The following is an 18,752-nucleotide window of genomic DNA, read 5'->3' on the forward strand; positions in this document are numbered from 1 at the left end:
CTCATATTGTTCTCAAATAGCTATGCTAAAATAGAATAGCGATAAAGCTTATCGTAAAATACTTGATACAATCTTAAACTAAATTTATTTTTAAATAGAGTAGTTATAGTAGCTACAGTTAGGAATGACATTATTTCTTAAAGACCATGCATCCAAAATTCAAAATTCATTATACCATAATAGCCTAAGAGTTAATACAACATCCTTCTCCAGTGATGTTCTTTTTGATATTTTTCCTGTTATCATGTCAGTGATCACCCAAAATGTATTATATTTAAAATTTATTTATTTATTATACAATTTGGATTTTTTTTTTTTTTTTTGGTGCTAAATTCAAGATTTACTTGTACTTATTTAATTGGGTGAAAGCTCTGCACCATAAACCTCTGGCTAACTTTTTCAAACTAATGTTGCAGTATTGGCTGACAAACATCCACTACAGGGTATTTTTGTCCTTGGCATAAACTGATCCATTAAACTGATTATAGTAATTCATCTAGAGACTATTCGGTTACACAAACCGTGATTTGTTGCGTCTTTGTTTGAAAGTACTCTTGGAGGAGAGAACGTAAGTGACAAACAAACATGATCTATCTAACAAGCTTATTATTTGTTACAACTAAGATCTTTCCCAAGGAACAGTCTTGGCAATCAAAACGCTTTACCTAAACTGACAAGTATAGTGGAGTTATATGAGGTCACACAATATTCTGGAGCGCTCTTGTCCAAAATATACTTTCAGCTCACTCAGTTCTGATTGTTGACAAATCAAGAGAGACATGGGAATATGAATTGAAAATCGCTATGGACCAAATGCTTTTTTTCCCCAGAACAATGCAGTGACACTGTTGGCTCTGATCAAAAAAAAAACTTGGTGATTTACTTGCTGTCTGGCTACTACGATCTCGCTAGGATTTGAAACACAGCCATTATTTGAATCAAGTCTAGATTCAAACTCTCTAACTGGATTAAATACTAACCATGTTACACTCCATAAAAGCTGCATAGTTATTATCCAGAAGTGAAGTATTTCAAATGTGGCTTTAGAAGAAACTACATTCTTGCATTCTACAATTGGGTGCAATAAAGTTAAAAATGTTGGCAATAGGTTAGAAGTACAGTGGCCAAAATATTGGACACTCCATTTCCAGTGGACTCAGAGCGTTGTCTCTTAGGAAATTGCACTGATTTTAATCTCAGATGCAACCACAAAATAAAATATACAAACATTGCCTTCACTGTTGCTAGGAAATGCATCGCACTGACCTGGAAGTTGAATTCCCAAAATGTATCTTCCTTGTAAAAATACACTGGGTTAAGAAAACCTGCTTTTGGAATATATCAAAATGAACAAGTTTAAAAAATGTGAGATGTGCTTGACCAATGAAAAAATATGTTGGGGTGTCATGAGTGGTTGCCAGGGGGTTGCTATGTGGTTGTTCTGGATGGTTGTCATGTCCTGGTCTTTAGATGTTGCTCTGCTCCTTCTTTCACTGTATAGGTTTCTCATCATTTATGTCCATAGAAAAAACAGTGCTGAACACGTTATGTATTTAGTATTTCTGGTTGGGGAATTTAACAAATTCCTCTCTTCTCCAAGTTTTAAACTTGGTGCAACACTTAATATGAGATATAAATACTTTATCAATCTTTTTATCAAGTTATTATGATTTATTTTTTATGTGGTTTAGTGTATATTGAGGTCCAATTAGGCTCTATGTACTTGTGCTCAAAATACTAAATTGTCATAATGATCGGGAAACTCAAGCTACGCATTTAGATTCTGTTTATTTAGCAATTTCCACTTCATTAAAACAATACAGAACAATACATAAACAACTGAATAATTGCAGGCAGGTGTTGGACACGGAATAATATGGAGAAAGAAGAAAAATTCCCACACACTGCTGTAGCTCTCAGTAAATCCAATATATTTTTTTTAAATGATTCGGCCTTGCAAACTTTGTTAGACAATTTTTACTTCATGGGGTTCATTTTCAGGTTTAATGTGCTGTTTAATTCAATAATGACAAACATTTGGCATTGCTGAAGGTGTGTAGTACATCTGAATTCTAAGACTGAATATTAGTCAATATGAAATCATAAAGTAAACAAAGACTGTTTGACTGTGTGCTAGTTCAGAAATCTGTGAGTAACCTGAGAGAGGTGTTTGGTTTTCCTCTTTAGCCAGTATTGTGAAATGACTCCTCTGTAGACGTCGGAGAGCTGAGTCATGAGATGCAGTAGAGACTCTGAACAGCACGTTTGCCAGTGGAGTCTGCCATCTTTTGCTCTTATTTTCTTTGAGTTTTTTAATGTGCTCAGGAGTGCCCAATAAATGACACACCAGAGATCCCAGTAAATATTGTGGGTTTTCTGAGTCACACATTTGTTGCGTGGTCCCGCTGTCATTGATTTAGTCTCTTTCCTTCTGGCTTCGAGCATCTTGCCGTACCATTGGACAGACCTTCATACTGTAAAAATTAATGGTAACACTTTATTTTGATGGTCCCCTTTAGACGTTCTGTTGACTGTAAGTAACTTTGCACTATAGACCGTCTGCTTAATATCTGCTAACACTTTATTTTGATGCTCCACAACAGACATTCCACTGACTATAAGTAACTTTGCAAGTACATGTCAATTTATTCTACTAACCCTAATCCTACCTCTAAAACTCTACAAATACTCAACTACTCTAATGAGAGTTAGTTGAAATGTAGGTGCAACTTTATGTATAGTCAACAGAACATCTAAAGGGGACAGTCAAAATAAAGTGTAACTAAATTTTCTTAGGATTTTCTTCTTCTTACCCCATGATATGTCTTATTTAGTATTATTTATATGCTATTATAGTATTTAATAATATGTATTATTTTCAGTTTTCTTTTCAATTTTAGTTTAAGGTTTAGTAATTTATTTTAGTTCTGTGTGCAGTAGCTTTAATTTATTTTTATTTCAGTTGTAATTTTAGTCATGTTAGTACTTTAAATTATTTCAGTTAGTTGCCAAGGCAGCATTTCTAATTTGATGTTTTCCATGTATTATTTAGGCTATATTTTATTTTATTTTTAGTTTACCTTTATTTCAATTACCAACAACTATTTGTAATTATTTTAGTTTTAGTTAACAATATCAGCACTGATTAGGCTGATTACATTTTTAACACTATTAGTGATTTCTAAAAGATCATGTGACACTGAAGACTGGAGTCATGATGCTGAAAATTCAGCTTTACATCACAGGAATAATTTACATTTTAAAATATATTCAAATAGACACAGTTAAACAGTTGTTTTATTTGATTATCTTAAATATGTTACAATAATACTGTTTTTACTGTGTTTTCATCCAATAAATGCAGCCTTGCCTATATATACAGTATATATACACACTAAAATATTTGTGTGTTTTTGTGCATTTGTAGGGAAAAGCTGCTCATATTCTTTTGCTATAAGCCTAATAAAAAGTCCTCAAGCCTGAATTTGGTATTTGTCCTAATCTGTAGCACAAAATTAATATTTCTAGCTTTGTGCGAGTACCCTTGTTTATAAACGGTCAGGTTTCAGTAGCCATGATTGTCAAGTCCTAAGCTAACCTTTTGCTAGCATTAGCCGACAGACTCCTCAGCTTCAGCGTAGATGCTAAATGAGTGTTGATTTCTCCTCTAAAGCAGTGATGTGATCTCTTCCAGTCCCATTTTCATGTCAGAGGGTTGTGATGAGAACAGACAGGAGTAAACTAGGTGCTGTTCTACCTGGTGAGCCTGGCGAGAAACCAGAAAGATTTGCCGCCCATCAGGAAGTCTTATAGAGGGAACCTGCGATAGTAACTTTTAAAACAATAGGGATTTGAAATCTAATCTGAGGCCAATTTACAGAATCACTCTTGACTGGAAAGTTTAGTCTTCAGGGAAATGGATTGCTGTTAGATCATTGTAAAAGCTGACATCCCATCACCGCTGCGAGGTTAGCTAGTCAAAGCCCACTGCTGCTAGTCTGTTTTCATTGGCAACTACTGACGGACTGTTTAACTAGGACTGCGGTCCAACATGTGAAATTAAGAAAGCCTTTACACACATTCATGGTAATAGAACTGTACAAGCAGGGATGTTACATTTTCCAAATGAAAATGAGCAAGAAGAATGCAGGAAGAAATCTGCCTTTCCCATAGAACAACTGCACATTATCCATCTACTGTAAAGAATCTTTTTGAAATGGAGGTACACCACTGTTCAAGTTTGGGGTCAGTAGGATTTAGATTTTAAAAAAGAAATTAATACTTTTATTCAGCAACTTCAGCAAGGATGCATTGATTTGATCAACAGTTACAGTAAAGACATTCATAATGTTGCAAAAGACTTCCATTTCAAATAAATGCTGTTCTTTTAATCTTTCGATTCATCAAAGAATCTTGAAAAAAAGTATCATGGTTTCCACAAGAATATTAAGCATAATTTTCAACATTAATAATCAGCATATTAGAAGGATTTTTGAAGGTTCGTGTGACACCGAATACTGGAGTAATTATGCTAAAAATTCAGCTTTGCATCACAGGAATAAATTACATTTGAAAATAAATTCAAATAAAAATCTGATATTTTAAATGGTAATAATATTTCACAATATTGCTATTTTTACTGTATTTGTGATCAATTAGTCTTGGTGAGCATTAGAGATTCAAAGAAATAGATCGTCAAAAATTCTGTCATTATTTAGTGACCCCCCCCCCCCCCCGCTCTTATATTTTCTGTGAAAGGCATTAAAATAAGAATTTTTCAACGAGAAAAAATTGAGAATTTTAAAATGAGATTTTTTCAAGGACCTTTAGGCTGTTTTTATACACAACAATAGATTAGTAGATATAGATTAGATTAATAGATATGTGCCATTTCTAAATCTGTATGTAAATGAGATTTCAGAACAGGGTTGTTATTAGACACGACACGAGTCAGAGTCTCTCGTGTCTTATTGCTTTATTACAGTCTTGGCTGCTTTTAGATCAGACACATGGGAGGTTGAGGTCAGTAAATGCGAGCTTCAATTGATTTGACACCAAATAAAAAGGCAGTCTGAGCTAGACGTTAGTATATTTTGCTCTATAACTTATATCAACACACAGGAGTTTGAGTGGGTAAAGATATCAAGCAAAAGTATTCTGGAACGCAAGGAGCTCAGCTAATGTTCAAGGTCAGTGTGTAGCTGGAGTCCAAGTGGGATTTACTGGTGGGAAAAGTGAAGGAACTCAATGGATAGGTGGGTGACCGAAACATAAATAAAACTGGGGAATGAATTAGTGTTTTTCTTCAAAAAAAAAAAAGTTTGTGCAGCAATAACATTCACAACTGAGAACGATACGATTTTTCAGGTCTAAAGAGGAGAAACCCGAGATCTAAAAGTAGAGGGTATCATTGAACAGTTTAGTATGGGAAAAAAAATCCAAATTCACAAATTGGTGAAAAGGTGTGGGAACCCTTCAGTATGAACAATAAAAAATAAAAAAACTGCTTAGTATGCATTTTCTTGCCTTTGTACTTTTTTTAATTAACCGAAGACATTCATACACCTACATTACCGGTCAAATGTTTGGAATAATAATGACTTTTTTTTTTTATTATGCTCACCAAGGCTGCATTTATTTAATTAAAATAGCAATATTATGAGATATTATTACAATTTAAAATAACTGTTTTTATTATAATATCTTTTAAAATGTAAATTAGTCCTCAGTGTCACATGATCATTCTGAAATCATTCTAATATGCTGATTTGCTGCTCAAAAAACATTTCTTATTATTATCAATGTTGAAAATGGTTGTGCTGCTTTGTATTTTTGTTGAGACGACGATACACTACAATTCAAAAGTTATTTGAAAGGATAAGTACAAAATCATTCAGCACGGAAACATTAAATGTATCAAAAGTGACTGTAAAGACATTTATAATGTTACAAAAGATTTCTGTTTCAAATAAATGCAGTTCATTGAACTTTCTATTCATCAAAGAATCCTGAAAAATGTACACAAAAATATGTACACAAAAATATTAAAGCAAAAAAATATTCAGCAAAAACTTTCAACATTAATACTGTATTAATAAGAACAGTGATTAATAATTGTGCACCAATATAACTTATAATGACTGAGCAGGAAATCAGCATATTAGAATGATTTCTGAAGGATCATGTGACACTGAAGACTGAAGTAGATGCTGAAAATTCAGCTTTGAATCACAGGGATAAATTATTATTATTATTTTTTTAAATTCAGATATAAAACAGTTATTATATATTGTAATAATATTTCATAATATTACTGTTTTTGCTGTATTGTTTGCACTACCTTTGACTGGTAGTGTATAACATCAGAAAATTCAACCGCATTGCTAAGAATGGTTTACTTATAGTAGACTCTCTTTAGAATTTGGATTCGAGAAAATATTTTAGTATAAAAAAGTAGTACATCTTTAAATGTTGGTGTTTTTGTGTGTTGCAGTCCTCAAGAACGACCCGCTCAGATGAGGAAAGGGACACCGGTTGGGATGCCTGGGGCTCGTGGAGTGACTGTTCTCGAACCTGTGGAGGTGGAGCCTCGTATTCTCTACGCAGGTGTCTCAATGGAGGGTGAGTTAACACACACACACAGATATGCATTTATATCTTTATGACTTGTCGAACACTAAGCCTTCCTTTAAACCCGCACTGCAAAAATGCTACATTAAAAACCTGTCAAAATCATATACTGTACCGTGAAAAATATCACATTTTTTGTTATATTTTATATGATTTAGTGAAAGAGGAGATAAAAGTTACAAAAAGTTACAAAACACAAAGTCACTCCAAAGGGAGTTTTCTTCTAGGAACGTGTACACGTCACAATATTCCTCATTTAAATAACTACCATCCGAGGCATACACAAAAAAAAGGGGGATGTCTGGTTGAGTCGTGTTAGTAGTGTGTTGAAACTTGCGATTATGGTAAGACATTTGCCAAACACGCTGGAAGCGGTTGACCAATCACAACACACAGGCCCAGCTGACCAATCAGAGCATATTCAGCTTTTCAGAAGGAGGAGCTTTATAGAGACTGAAGCTAAACAGAGCTTTACTGACAGACTGGGAAGAGAGGTGCTGCAACAATGTACAATATGTGATAAAATAATATTGTTTTTACATTCAAGCATGACAGCCTATTTAATGTTTATTGCAGTGTCATGTTTGTTAGCCTAATAAGGTTCTGTGTTTGACCCTGTTCACTGTCTATACAATGCAGTTTCACTTCATGCAATATACTGTTATAAGTTGTGAAATATGCTGTCACCTGTATGCCATCCCATAATACCCAAAAATGTTTATTTATTTTTTATTTATAGACAGTAATTTTTTTTACTGCGAATTTCTGGCAACCACAACTGCATTTTTTGCCATGAATCTATCAGGATTTTTTCTTTTACAGTGTGCAGTTGCTCCAAAAGGTATTTTGTCATTTCAGTTACATTTTATAATCAAAACAAAAGTTAAAAAACAAGTTATGCTTTTCTGATGACTAAATTCTCTTTTCTTGTTTAGAGATAGATGTCTTTTGGCTAGGTTTTTCAAATACTGCAGCTCTTTTTCTACAGACAAGAACACGGTACAATTAGCCTATCTGTCTTTGTTATATTGTATTGTATATTGACAAACACTTTGGACTCAAGTATCTTTCTCTCTCTTTTTGCAATTCAATTTCTATTTCTGTCATATTTCTGTCCTTCTAAAGCAAAGAAAAGGTTTTGTTCCTCAAGTAATAATGTTAGTACACATTATGCATGTGCATAATTTACATGATTTAGAATATATTAAGGAATCCGTTGTCATTAAAATGAAGCCGAGAGAATTGAATGATTCATGGATACAGCAAAGTGTGTTTTCTGGGTATAATATTCATCTTGAAATGCAAATTGGATTGTTTTGTTTGTAGCCAATTTTAGTTTCTTGAACGTTAAAACAAACTTTATTGACTTGTAAAAAGTATGTTTGTTAACTTTTTAATCGTAAACTGTCTTTTTGTGTTAAAATACTTTGTCCTATCCCAGCTTAATATGACATTAATCAGATCTTCTCCTGAAAAGTGGCACTATCAAAAGATTGCTGTTTGCTTGACCAGCCCAACACAACCCAACTCTGGCTCAACCAGTGGCATTAATTTGGGGCGGGACTGTCTGTTTCTCTCAAGTTATCAAGTCTAAAGGCCTGTTCACACCAAGGACTATAACTATAATGATAACGATAAAGATATATTTCTTAAAAAGTGTTATGCCTAGTTCTGTCATGAAACTCTATATGGCGCAGGCTGATGGGTCCTTAATGCAACCTAATGATATTCACAGCATTAACTACTTGGCACAAGCTGATTGGTTCATGTCACATCTGCAGCCAATGCGCTTGCTGCTCACAACATTTAACTGGCTGGTTAGCATTCACCATAGCAGTTTGCAGCTCGCTTTCAGAGTTCCTCTGAAACCTCCACCTTCCCCAGCTCCACCTGTATAGATCTGTTATGGGTAATTTATATATATATGCTATTTGTGCAGCAGTATGTCTTACATAATCCCAGCAGCGTATCAGTATGTATTGCCAGTAGCAAGTTCCTGTACTTGCTCTGCAGCAGCAGCAATTCAGCAGCAGCAGTGTAGCAGATCTATTCCGCCAAGACCAAATACATTGTCATATCCATTACCAAGCTAAAAATCTTTAGAGAGTTGTCATGATAGAACTAAATATAAAAGAATAGCAAATTCCACACCACAACTGTAACGATAATGGCACAGAGGAACAATATCATTGGAATCACTTCCAGAATGATTTTTTTTTTCCAGCTGTTGAATGGTAAAAACATTGACAGCCAATCAGAATTGATTTAAGAGCTCGAGCATTTAAAGTGACAGAGGACAGCATATGTGCTTATAAACAGAATGATATTGCCCGCTGGTGTGGATGCTAATAAAATAATCATTATAGTTATCTTTACAGTTACCGTTCTTGGTGTGAACGGACCTTAACTCTCTTTGACTCAGTCGAAATATGTTCAAATCGTTTTCATGGATCAATCCGTTGGAGACAATTCCACTTATTTTGGTAGAAGCTGATCCTGTCTTTCCTCTTGTCATACTGTTCAATCGTAGCATCCAAGCAACATCGCTTGCACATATACTGTAAATTGCTAATATTTCATTATATTATAGTGTATGTAACATCTACTATATTTGGAAAACTCTTTGAAGTGTGAAATGGACTTATTTCTGCTGCGTTTGAGGTCATCTCAGTATAGTTAGGATTTGGGACTGTGTGAGTTCTTATGGTGTCGTTAGCCAGTCAACGCTGCCGTTATGCCATATACTCCTCCAGAGTGATTAGTCACATGCTATTTACAGCTCTGGTGATTGGCTACAGACCTGAGAGAGAAATTGTGTACTTTCTACTGACCAACTTCCATTGAAATGAATGGAAATGCTAACGGATAGCTCTCTTCAGGTGTATCAGTCCTCTCTGAGACAAACAGAGCAATGCTTTGATAGCGCCATAGTGTTACACTCTTTGTGCAAATAACCCAATGAATGGCTTGTCTCTGCGCATTAAAATTTGGATAGATATCTGTTTTTTTGTTTATCATGTTGGACACAATCATGTTTTTGTAGCTCATTTCCCATTACTTCATTGCTGGAGGGTAGATGACAAAAGTTAAAGCAATACTCATCGAAAATGGAAGTCACACACCATTTATGCCACAATAATCATTTAGAGCTAACTGAGCGGTTAGATCCAACTGAAAACAAGAGAAAGGGCCCATTACTCTTCAGGTCTCATTGGAAATGCTTCTACTGACCCTCAATGTAAAATTGCTCTCAATGATTTGCATTTATCTGATTCCTGTGAGAGGATAATTTTTTCCCAAGAACATTCATTAAGTTTTTTTTTTTTTTAAGTCGCTTTGGTGCCTGCTAATTGGATGAATGTACGATACATTTCAAAAGATTGGGGTCTGTATGATTTTTTAAAATGTTTTTAAAATAAGTCTCACCAAGGCTGCTTTTATTTGATACAATTTTAATAATTAAATATTATTAATAATTAATTAATTATTAATATATAATTCATATAATAAATATAATTATTAAATATATTAATAATTATTAATATTATTATCTATTTTAATATATTTAAAATGTAATTAATTTCTGCAATATCAAAGTTTAATTTTCAGCATCATTACTCTAGTCTTCAGTGTCACATGATCCTACAGAAATCCTTCTAATATGATGATTTGCTGCTCAAGAAACATTTCTTATTAATATCAGTGTTGAAAAAAGGGTTAGTTCAAAAGGGTTGAATTCTTTGATGAATAGAAAGCATTTGAAATAAACATCATAAATATCTTTACTGTCACATTTGATTGATTTAATGTGTCCTTGACGAATAAATATAATAATTTCTTTCAACAAAAAAAAGTTTTGATATGTTTGTAGTCAAGCTTTTGTCAATTGTCTTATGCACTGCTGCATTTTTTGAAGTAGCCCTTTGGTTTATAGGGTTCTTGAGTTTGTTTGACTCGTGGTTTTGGGATTTATACAAAAGAAAATCTTGTATTAGTCAATAAAACGATTTTTTTCAATATCAAATTCAATAACAAATTTGACATTTGATGCTGTTTCATCCACAGAAAAATGTCTTGCACAGATAAAGTCTTTGCGATATTAAACAGACCATCATGAGTTTGCTGTGTGCTACTGGAATTACCCCCGCTCTCTTCCTCCTTTTGTTTATTGTCAGTAGAACTTTAGAAGTGCTCGAGCAGCGGGCCAGCTTGTGTTGTGATTGGGTTCTGTTGATTACAAGAAGATCTGGAAGTGATTCCACAGTTGATTATGTGGTCAGCGAACAAAGACGCTCTTTCTGAATCGTAGCATCCGAGCAATATCGCTTGCACACAGGCCAGAGCACCTGTTAAAGAGCACTGGAGTAGAAATAACAGACATCTATGGTTTAGAGTGGAGACAACTCAGGCCGTAGTTGACCTGAAAGAGAAGACTGATCAGAGATTAAGAGTTTAAGCTAATAAAAACACATACTTGTGTTGCATTATGAAGTACATTGCAGTAATCCTTTTATTAATACTATAATTAATAGTTTAATTCAGCAAGGACACATTAAATTTATCAAAAATGACAGTAAAGCTGTATTCATAAAAGTGTCCTGAAGAAGAAAAGTTTTAAGAAATGTTTCTTGAGCAGCAAATCAGCATATTAGAATGATTTCTGAAGGATCATGTGACACTGAAGACTGGAGTCATGATGCTGAAATTTCAGCTTTGCATCTCAGAAATAAATTCCATTTTAAAATACATTCACACAGAAAAGTTATTTTAAATTGAAATGATATTTCACAAAAATAATAAATATTTCTGTCCTCACTGCAAGAAACTGCTCTGACACAATTGCAGCCAATCAGAAAATATCAGATGTTTCATTTTAATTACATGTTGAGCAGCCTCAGATGTCAGTATCAGAAATGTTGTCACTTCTTCTTGAGTCTCTCCATCTTTCTGACTTTGTTTGAACATAAAAGGCTAAAAGTTTTTGAAATTTTCAGCGCATGTTTGTGTGAGTGCAAGTTGTTGAAGCTCCGACCCTCTGTGCTGGTGCAGCTCATTTGCATTTAAAGGGACAGACACAAAAAAGTGACAATTTTAATATGTTATATAAAAATATCTGTGGGGTATTTTGAGCTAAAACTTCACATACACACTGGAGACACACATCTTGTGAAAAGGGCATTATACCACCCCTTTAAGACATTTTAAACAAGCGTTTTTATTTTCAGGATTACAACTGGAGACCTCTTGCTGAATTAAACATGCGGCAAATGTAGTGAGGTCATGTTACAATGGTTTAGCATAGAACACTTTATAAATTGGAATTGGAACTTGGAACAACAAAAGCAAATAGAACATATAATTAGTCATTCTGTCTACACTGGATGCAGAGCGGCGTGGCGTGACACGACAAAATCCAGACCGTACACTGATGCCCCGTTCCTTTTCTGACGTACTTCAAACATTCGCACTTCCGACATGAAGAACAAATGGATTTGCAATTGTCACTTTTGTCACGTCCAGTGTGGACAGCTTCTAGCTGTTGTGGTGTGACACGACTACGGTTGCATTCGATGTAGACACAGTGTTACTGTTTTTAAAAAAACTTATTGCAGGATGCAGTGTATACTATGCAGTATTCTCTAAATATAAGTATTCCATTCCCAATCGTTTTGCTCAAGGGCAGGATGATTGGAGAAAAAGATTATCTAATAAGATCTTAATAACAGTCTGGTTGCATCTTCCCTCCATCCCTCAGTGTGATGTGAACCTTTTCTGTTTAGGGTGACTGCTGCTCTTCTCTGCTGCTCTTTTCTCTGTATTTCTGTCTCTAAACATCCTTTTTTCAAAACACATTGCTACATATTTCATACAGCTGTAGCCGGATTCATGTTTTTTGGTGCCATTAGAGATACAAGAAATCACAAGTTGCAAATCAATTCTGTTTTTTGTTTTTTTTTCATGCACATCTTTTGGCTTGACAGTGTTGTTGTTATTTCCTGACTGGCAATAAAATATTTCACAATAGAAAATAAGGCTTTTTGTCAAGGAAATTTTGTTTTTGATACAGTATGCTGTAGCATGCATTCATTTTATGTTCTCAAAAAGCACACAAGCAAACAAAGAACCTCACAAACGAGTGGGAAAAAATGATCAGGAGCAGGTCTAAAAATGATTTCTGCAGGGATAAATAGGGTGTTTCCTTTCCCCTTGATACAAAAGACGGAGCAGCTGTACCACAAAGAAGAACAATGACTTTGTAACATATCTGATTTTGTTGTTTTTGTGTTTGTTCGACAGGAACTGTGAGGGCAGAAACATCCGCTACAGAACATGCAGCAACACAGTAAGTCAATATGATATGTTATGAGGCCCACCAGGAGTCTCCATCTGCAGAAGTGCCACAAATTTATATAGAATTGAAATGCCTGCCGTTCATAAATGTATACAGATGCCCCATCCCTCTCATGTTCGTTTATTAGATATTTGGACTAATTTAGTCATTCTTCCTGTTACCAGTAAGAGGGTAGCACTCACAGCTCCGTTTAACACATTTTAACACTATTCATTTTAGTGGATTTCCACAAAAATTTCCATCACAGTTTACTCAAGGAGGATTTAACCTTTCATAAATTCATGTTTACTCAATTTGGCAGTGTACTTTAAACGCTTTTACAGAAGTACATTGCGGAATAATATAATTTGCAAAATATTTGCGTTTCCCTGAGAAACTATGTGTTCACTTGCAAAAGCACTTAAATATAGTTTTCCCTCCAACCTATTTCCTATTCCATGTCCCTTTAGGGCAGGGGTGTCCAAACTTAGTCCTGGAGGACCACTGTCCTGCAGAGTTTAGCTTGCCTCAACACACCTTCCTGGAAGTTTCTTGTATGCCTAGTAAGACCTTGATTAGTTGGTTCATGTGTTTTTAATTGGAGTTGGAGCTAAACTTTGGCCCTCCAGGAGCAGGAATGGACACCCCTGCTTTAGGGGCTCCCTAAGAGAAGTGAGGGAGAAATAGAAGTAATTTCATAAGATTGTATGTGCATTTTCCTCTCTGAGCGAAGTGTGACATGTCGATTTTAAGGTGGGAATCAAGAGCTGGTTATTGGTTTTAAATATTTGATTTCATTAACAGATATTGAAGGTTTACATTATTTTTCTTATGCAAGTGATTTTCTATTCGCAAATTATTTATTGTTTTCCTTGTATTACGCATGACCAGTATAGAGTGATTCATGTACAAAAAAACAGTGAGCCAGTTCTTTATTGATTCTTTGATGAATTGTTCAAATGATTCACAAATCAATCTTAAACTCCTTAGGCTAACATCTCAAAAATAAGTAAAAAATAAACGTCAATGGAATTGTTATTAACCAGAATTGTTTAGTGGAATCAGAACCAGAATTGTGCTTTATGATTCAGTCAATAGTCCCCAACTGCTCTACAATCTAATTTTGAGAGCTGTTAGATGCCCATGTGTTTCAAGGACCATTTTCATCAAAAGCAAGTGTTTTTCTACCATTGAAGTGGTTTCATCTGAAATCACATTCCTCCTTCGCCCACAATTCCAATCAGAGCCATCTGGGAAAGATTCCCAGCATAACATTTATCCAATTTCCATCAAAACAGTGAGAACTGATGCTTGGTCTTCCCTCTCAGGCTTCATAATTGCCATTGATGAGATTCGTTGTTGAATTGTTCTTTTTATTTTCATTACTGATCCTGACATTTGTAATCGCTCCATCCGATGGAGACGTTTCAATTATGGGCATCACTGATGATCTTTGCACATGGGGGTTTCTGAGCCGATCGAATGATTAAATGAGTTCAAAGTCCCAAGCTATAGAGGAAGAATTGTGGTTTTCTTCAGTGCACAGGAGATGACATAGGAAATATTGTTTTTCAAAACATGGTGGTTTGCCACAGTTCAATTACACTGTCTCCATTCGTTAATGCACCCAGTCATCTGCATATGCTGATGTTACGCATAAGGTCACGATTTAATCTTACCACATAGAAAATAATATTTCCAGTGTCATTGTCAGGCCAGTTGTTACTGTTGGGTCTTTTAAATGTCATTGTTATTATATTATAGTCAAAGATGTGAAAAATATCTGATAGCTGTCAAATTTTCTTTCTACCAATCAGGACTGTCCTCTAGAGTCAGGTGACTTCAGGGCTCAACAATGCTCTGCCCACAATGACATCAAGTACCAGGGACAAACCTACGAGTGGATACCTGTGACGTACGACCCTATTTCACCCTGCACCCTCCGATGTCAGGCCCGGGGGAAAAGCCTGGTGGTAGAACTGGCGCCCAAAGTGTTGGACGGCACTCGGTGTAAAGCGGACTCTCTGGATATGTGTATCAGTGGGATCTGTCAGGTAACCGTTACTGAATTAACTTAAGCTACGGAAGCTGCCAGTGATGCTTCCTTCGAGTTTGAAATATCAGAGCATTACATCATAAGAGTTGCAACAAGGGGCACTATAGCGAGCATTAGCTGTTTACTATGCTCTTTTGTCTATTTAAAGGGATAGTTCATGCAAAAATATGTCGTTCCAAACACACGACTTTGGTTAATCTTCGAAACACAAATGAAGATATTTTTCATGAAACCAGAGAGGTTTCTGTCACTCTTTTGAAATTCCAGGTAACTAAAACTGTAAAGATCCAAAAAAGTCATAAAGGCATTGTAAAATGAATCCATATGAATCAGGCGGTGGTTTAATTCAAGTCTTGTTAAAAGATACAATCACTTTATATGATGAATAGATTTAATTTATGATTTTATTTACGTCTAAAGTATGATCGACACACATACAAAGAGAACATCACATATGGTAAACACTAGGGGTGTAACAGTAAATGATAGTTTGGTACATACTTCTGTTTTGAAGTCACGGTTCATTATGTTTTTTTCGGTACAGAACAAAGTATGCATTTTTATTAAACAGTAGTTTACTGAACTACTGTATGTGATGTGCTCTATGTATGTGTTTATATGTGAATAAGCTAAAAATAAATCTATTCAACATTTAAAGCAATCAAATCTCTTCACAAGACTTGAATTAAACCACTCTAATCATAATGATTCATTTTCACCTTTTCCATTGTTTATTTGATTGGTTTTGGCTGTTTTTGTACTTTGTTTCTGGCTTGGATTTGTGAGAAGTTGTAAAAACGACTGTCTAGCGGAAGTAGGTGCTTACCAGGTGCACTTGAACGCAGTATGAGATGGCAAAACTCCCAGAAAACCAAAGTTCTGTTAAAAACTGAAATCCGAAAATGTTATTTATGCATAAGCCTACTTAAGTGAGCATTTACAGCGCTTAAGTTAAGACCTCTATCCTTTAAAGTACAGTCTAGGCTTGTTGATGAGGTGAAAAACGTTCTTCTGAAGCCAGAGTCACTCAGTATTTACGAGGGAGAATTCTTGACCTTTTCAGCTCTGTTCTGACATGCATTACAGTAATATTATTACAATGAGAATAAGCTTTACAGTTTTATCCATTTCTTTTCCTGAATGTATTTGGATCAAATATCCATCCACTGGACTTACCAAACCATCTGCTTCTGCCATAGTATCAGTCTTTTTTATTGCATGTCCAAAAGCTTAATGTTATTGTTTGGCAGTACTGATGCCAACAGGTTTTCCATTCTGGATGTTTCTAACAGTTCACATTTCCTAAAAATATTTTTATAAAACCTGCAGCGAAAGTGAAAAGATAATGAAATAATGACCATAAACATAGGAAAACCGTCTCTCTTTTTCAGTGTTACATATGTGTGGATTTGGGGTATATTTAGGTCACGATTCTGCCAGATTGACCTCAGTTCTGTGTCCTTGTGTGAGCAAAAGAGAGAAAGAGGCCGAATCGACAGAAAGACAGGGATTGAGTTTCCATTTGACCATGGCTCCAGTTTAGGAAGTTAAAACGCAGGATTTCAAAAAAGAAGTTGCTTGGAAACTACTTAACGGTAATTACTAGCTGAAAGCTTGCATACATATTAGACTTGATTTAGCACTAATTTAGCATTCATTTCACAAATAACTTTCCAGTGCACCTAGAGCTTGAATAACTTTGCAGTGTTTATAAAGGCTATGTTTGATGTGCTTAAAGAAATAGTTCACCCAAATATAGAAATGGGGACTTTCGCTCTGAGTATTTATAGGAACTAGCCAGCAGGGCGGTCCTCCGAGAACTAAACATTTTCCTGGTTTCATTCACGCTGCCAGTAGAAACTCTGAAATAACATAAGCCATCACTAATATCCTGCCTCTCTGGTTGTTGTGCAGGACTTTTATTTTGACAGTGCTGTGGACTTTTACTTTGACGGCGCTGAGAACGCCAGAGCCTGAGCACACAGTGCTCCCATTCTCTGTCTACATTAGTTTATGATCTGTTTAATGGTCATACAATAATATGTTATTAGATACAACTGTTAAAGGGGTGGTTGATTATGATTTCACTTTTCTAACTCTAGTTAGTGTGTAATGTTGCTGTTTGAGCATAAACAACATCTGCAAAGTTACGACGCTCAAAGTTCAAAGCAAAGGGAGATATTTTCTTTTACAGAAATCGCTTTTTAAGGACTACAACAAACAACTGATAGGGACTACACAAGCTTCCTCCCGGGTTAGTGACATCACAAACCCTAAAATTTACATTAACCCCACCCCCGGGAACGCAGTTTAATGAGTGACTAGAAGATAGTTAACTCCACATCAGCTACATGAATTCATAAACAAACCATTCAGAAACGTCCTGTTGCATACAACATGTTGCCACTTCTGCTTGAGTCTCTCCATCATTGTGCGACTCCGGTTTGAACATTAAAGGCAGAACAGTTTCTGACATTTTAGTGCGTGTCTGTGTGAGGTAATGGAGCTGCTAACACAGCTCCGACCTCATTTGCATATAATGGGACACACACAAAACGACGCTTTTTTGCTCACCCTCAAAAAGGGTCAATTTGAACATGCTATACAAAAATATCTGTGGGGTATTTTGAGCTAAAACTTCACATACACACTCTGAGAACATCAGATACTTATTTTACAATATTTGTAAAAAAATATTGTCCACCCCTTTAAACAAAGAAAGTATATTATAGCGGCGTTAGCTGAGCATAAATGTGTCGGTCCATCTATAGCTGTTTTCCATGTTCATGGAGTTTTCGTGGAGTAAATATAGGCTATAAACTGTATTTTCACAGCTTTTTAAAAATGGCGGGTGCCAGTGCTTTGCACACGTTCGGTCTATCAACATACATTTATGTCACTGGTAGTTCCTATTGTGCTGGGTTAGACCCTACTCTGAAGCAGCTAAATTAGTCCCCACAAAAGACGTTCCTATACTAAAATCGTTCCTAGTTCCTGGGGTGCGAACACGCCGATAATTGGGTACTTCCACCAAGTTATAGGAACTATGAAAATGTTCCTCCGGTGCGAACCCGTATGCCACTATTTACCCTTATGTATTTACCTCAATACTACCGACTTTCTTTTTCCCCCATGAAAGTAGTATGACTTGTGCTTGTGCACAATATCCCATGTCCTCTGAAATACATTAGCGTTGTTTGAGGAACAGACTGGAACAAGTCATATAATAATTCACTGAAAATTTTAAAGAAATCTATTTTGTGGTCTTGAATATATATAAAAAATGGCACATAAAAGGCATGGTCTGCCAGGTTTGACATCCATTTGCTCTTGCATGTTTCGTAACTGAACGTGATGTGCCACGTGGATATTAATTTTGTGTTATGAGATTTGAGAGCTACACCAGAGGCAACATTTTAACCAGTTTTCAGATTAAATTTAAATGTGTTTGTCTATTCCTCACACAAAGCTATTGTATGGCTTCGGGAAGACTTGGAATAAAGTGCACAGTCTTTTATGGAGCTGTTTTGGTCCATTCACATTACATTTTGTTTTGTATTTGCAAGAACACCTTGTACATTCTACTAAACTTCATTTTCTGTTCCAAACACACACACACAAACACACACACACACACACACACACACACACACACACACACACACACAAGTCATACAAGTTTGGAACAGCATGACGGTAAGTAAATTATGACAAAATGTTTGGATGAACTTTCTC

At 35.4% G+C, this 18,752-nt stretch overlaps 1 protein-coding gene across 2 annotated transcripts in view; it reads left to right on the top strand.

The window, feature by feature from the left end:
- adamtsl3 (ADAMTS-like 3) overlaps positions 1-18,752 on the top strand; it is a 167,904-nt gene that overhangs the window by 73,658 nt on the left and 75,494 nt on the right. For both annotated transcript variants that reach the window (XM_084108936.1, XM_084108937.1), the window contains exons 4-6: positions 6,494-6,621; positions 12,928-12,973; positions 14,779-15,015. In XM_084108936.1, coding sequence (XP_083965062.1) covers positions 6,494-6,621; positions 12,928-12,973; positions 14,779-15,015 — 411 coding nt within the window. The remainder of the gene's footprint in view (positions 1-6,493; positions 6,622-12,927; positions 12,974-14,778; positions 15,016-18,752) is intronic.

The sequence above is a fragment of the Abramis brama genome (genome assembly GCF_963993115.1).
Source record: "Abramis brama genome assembly, chromosome: 3".
NCBI classification, from domain to species: domain Eukaryota; kingdom Metazoa; phylum Chordata; class Actinopteri; order Cypriniformes; family Leuciscidae; genus Abramis; species Abramis brama.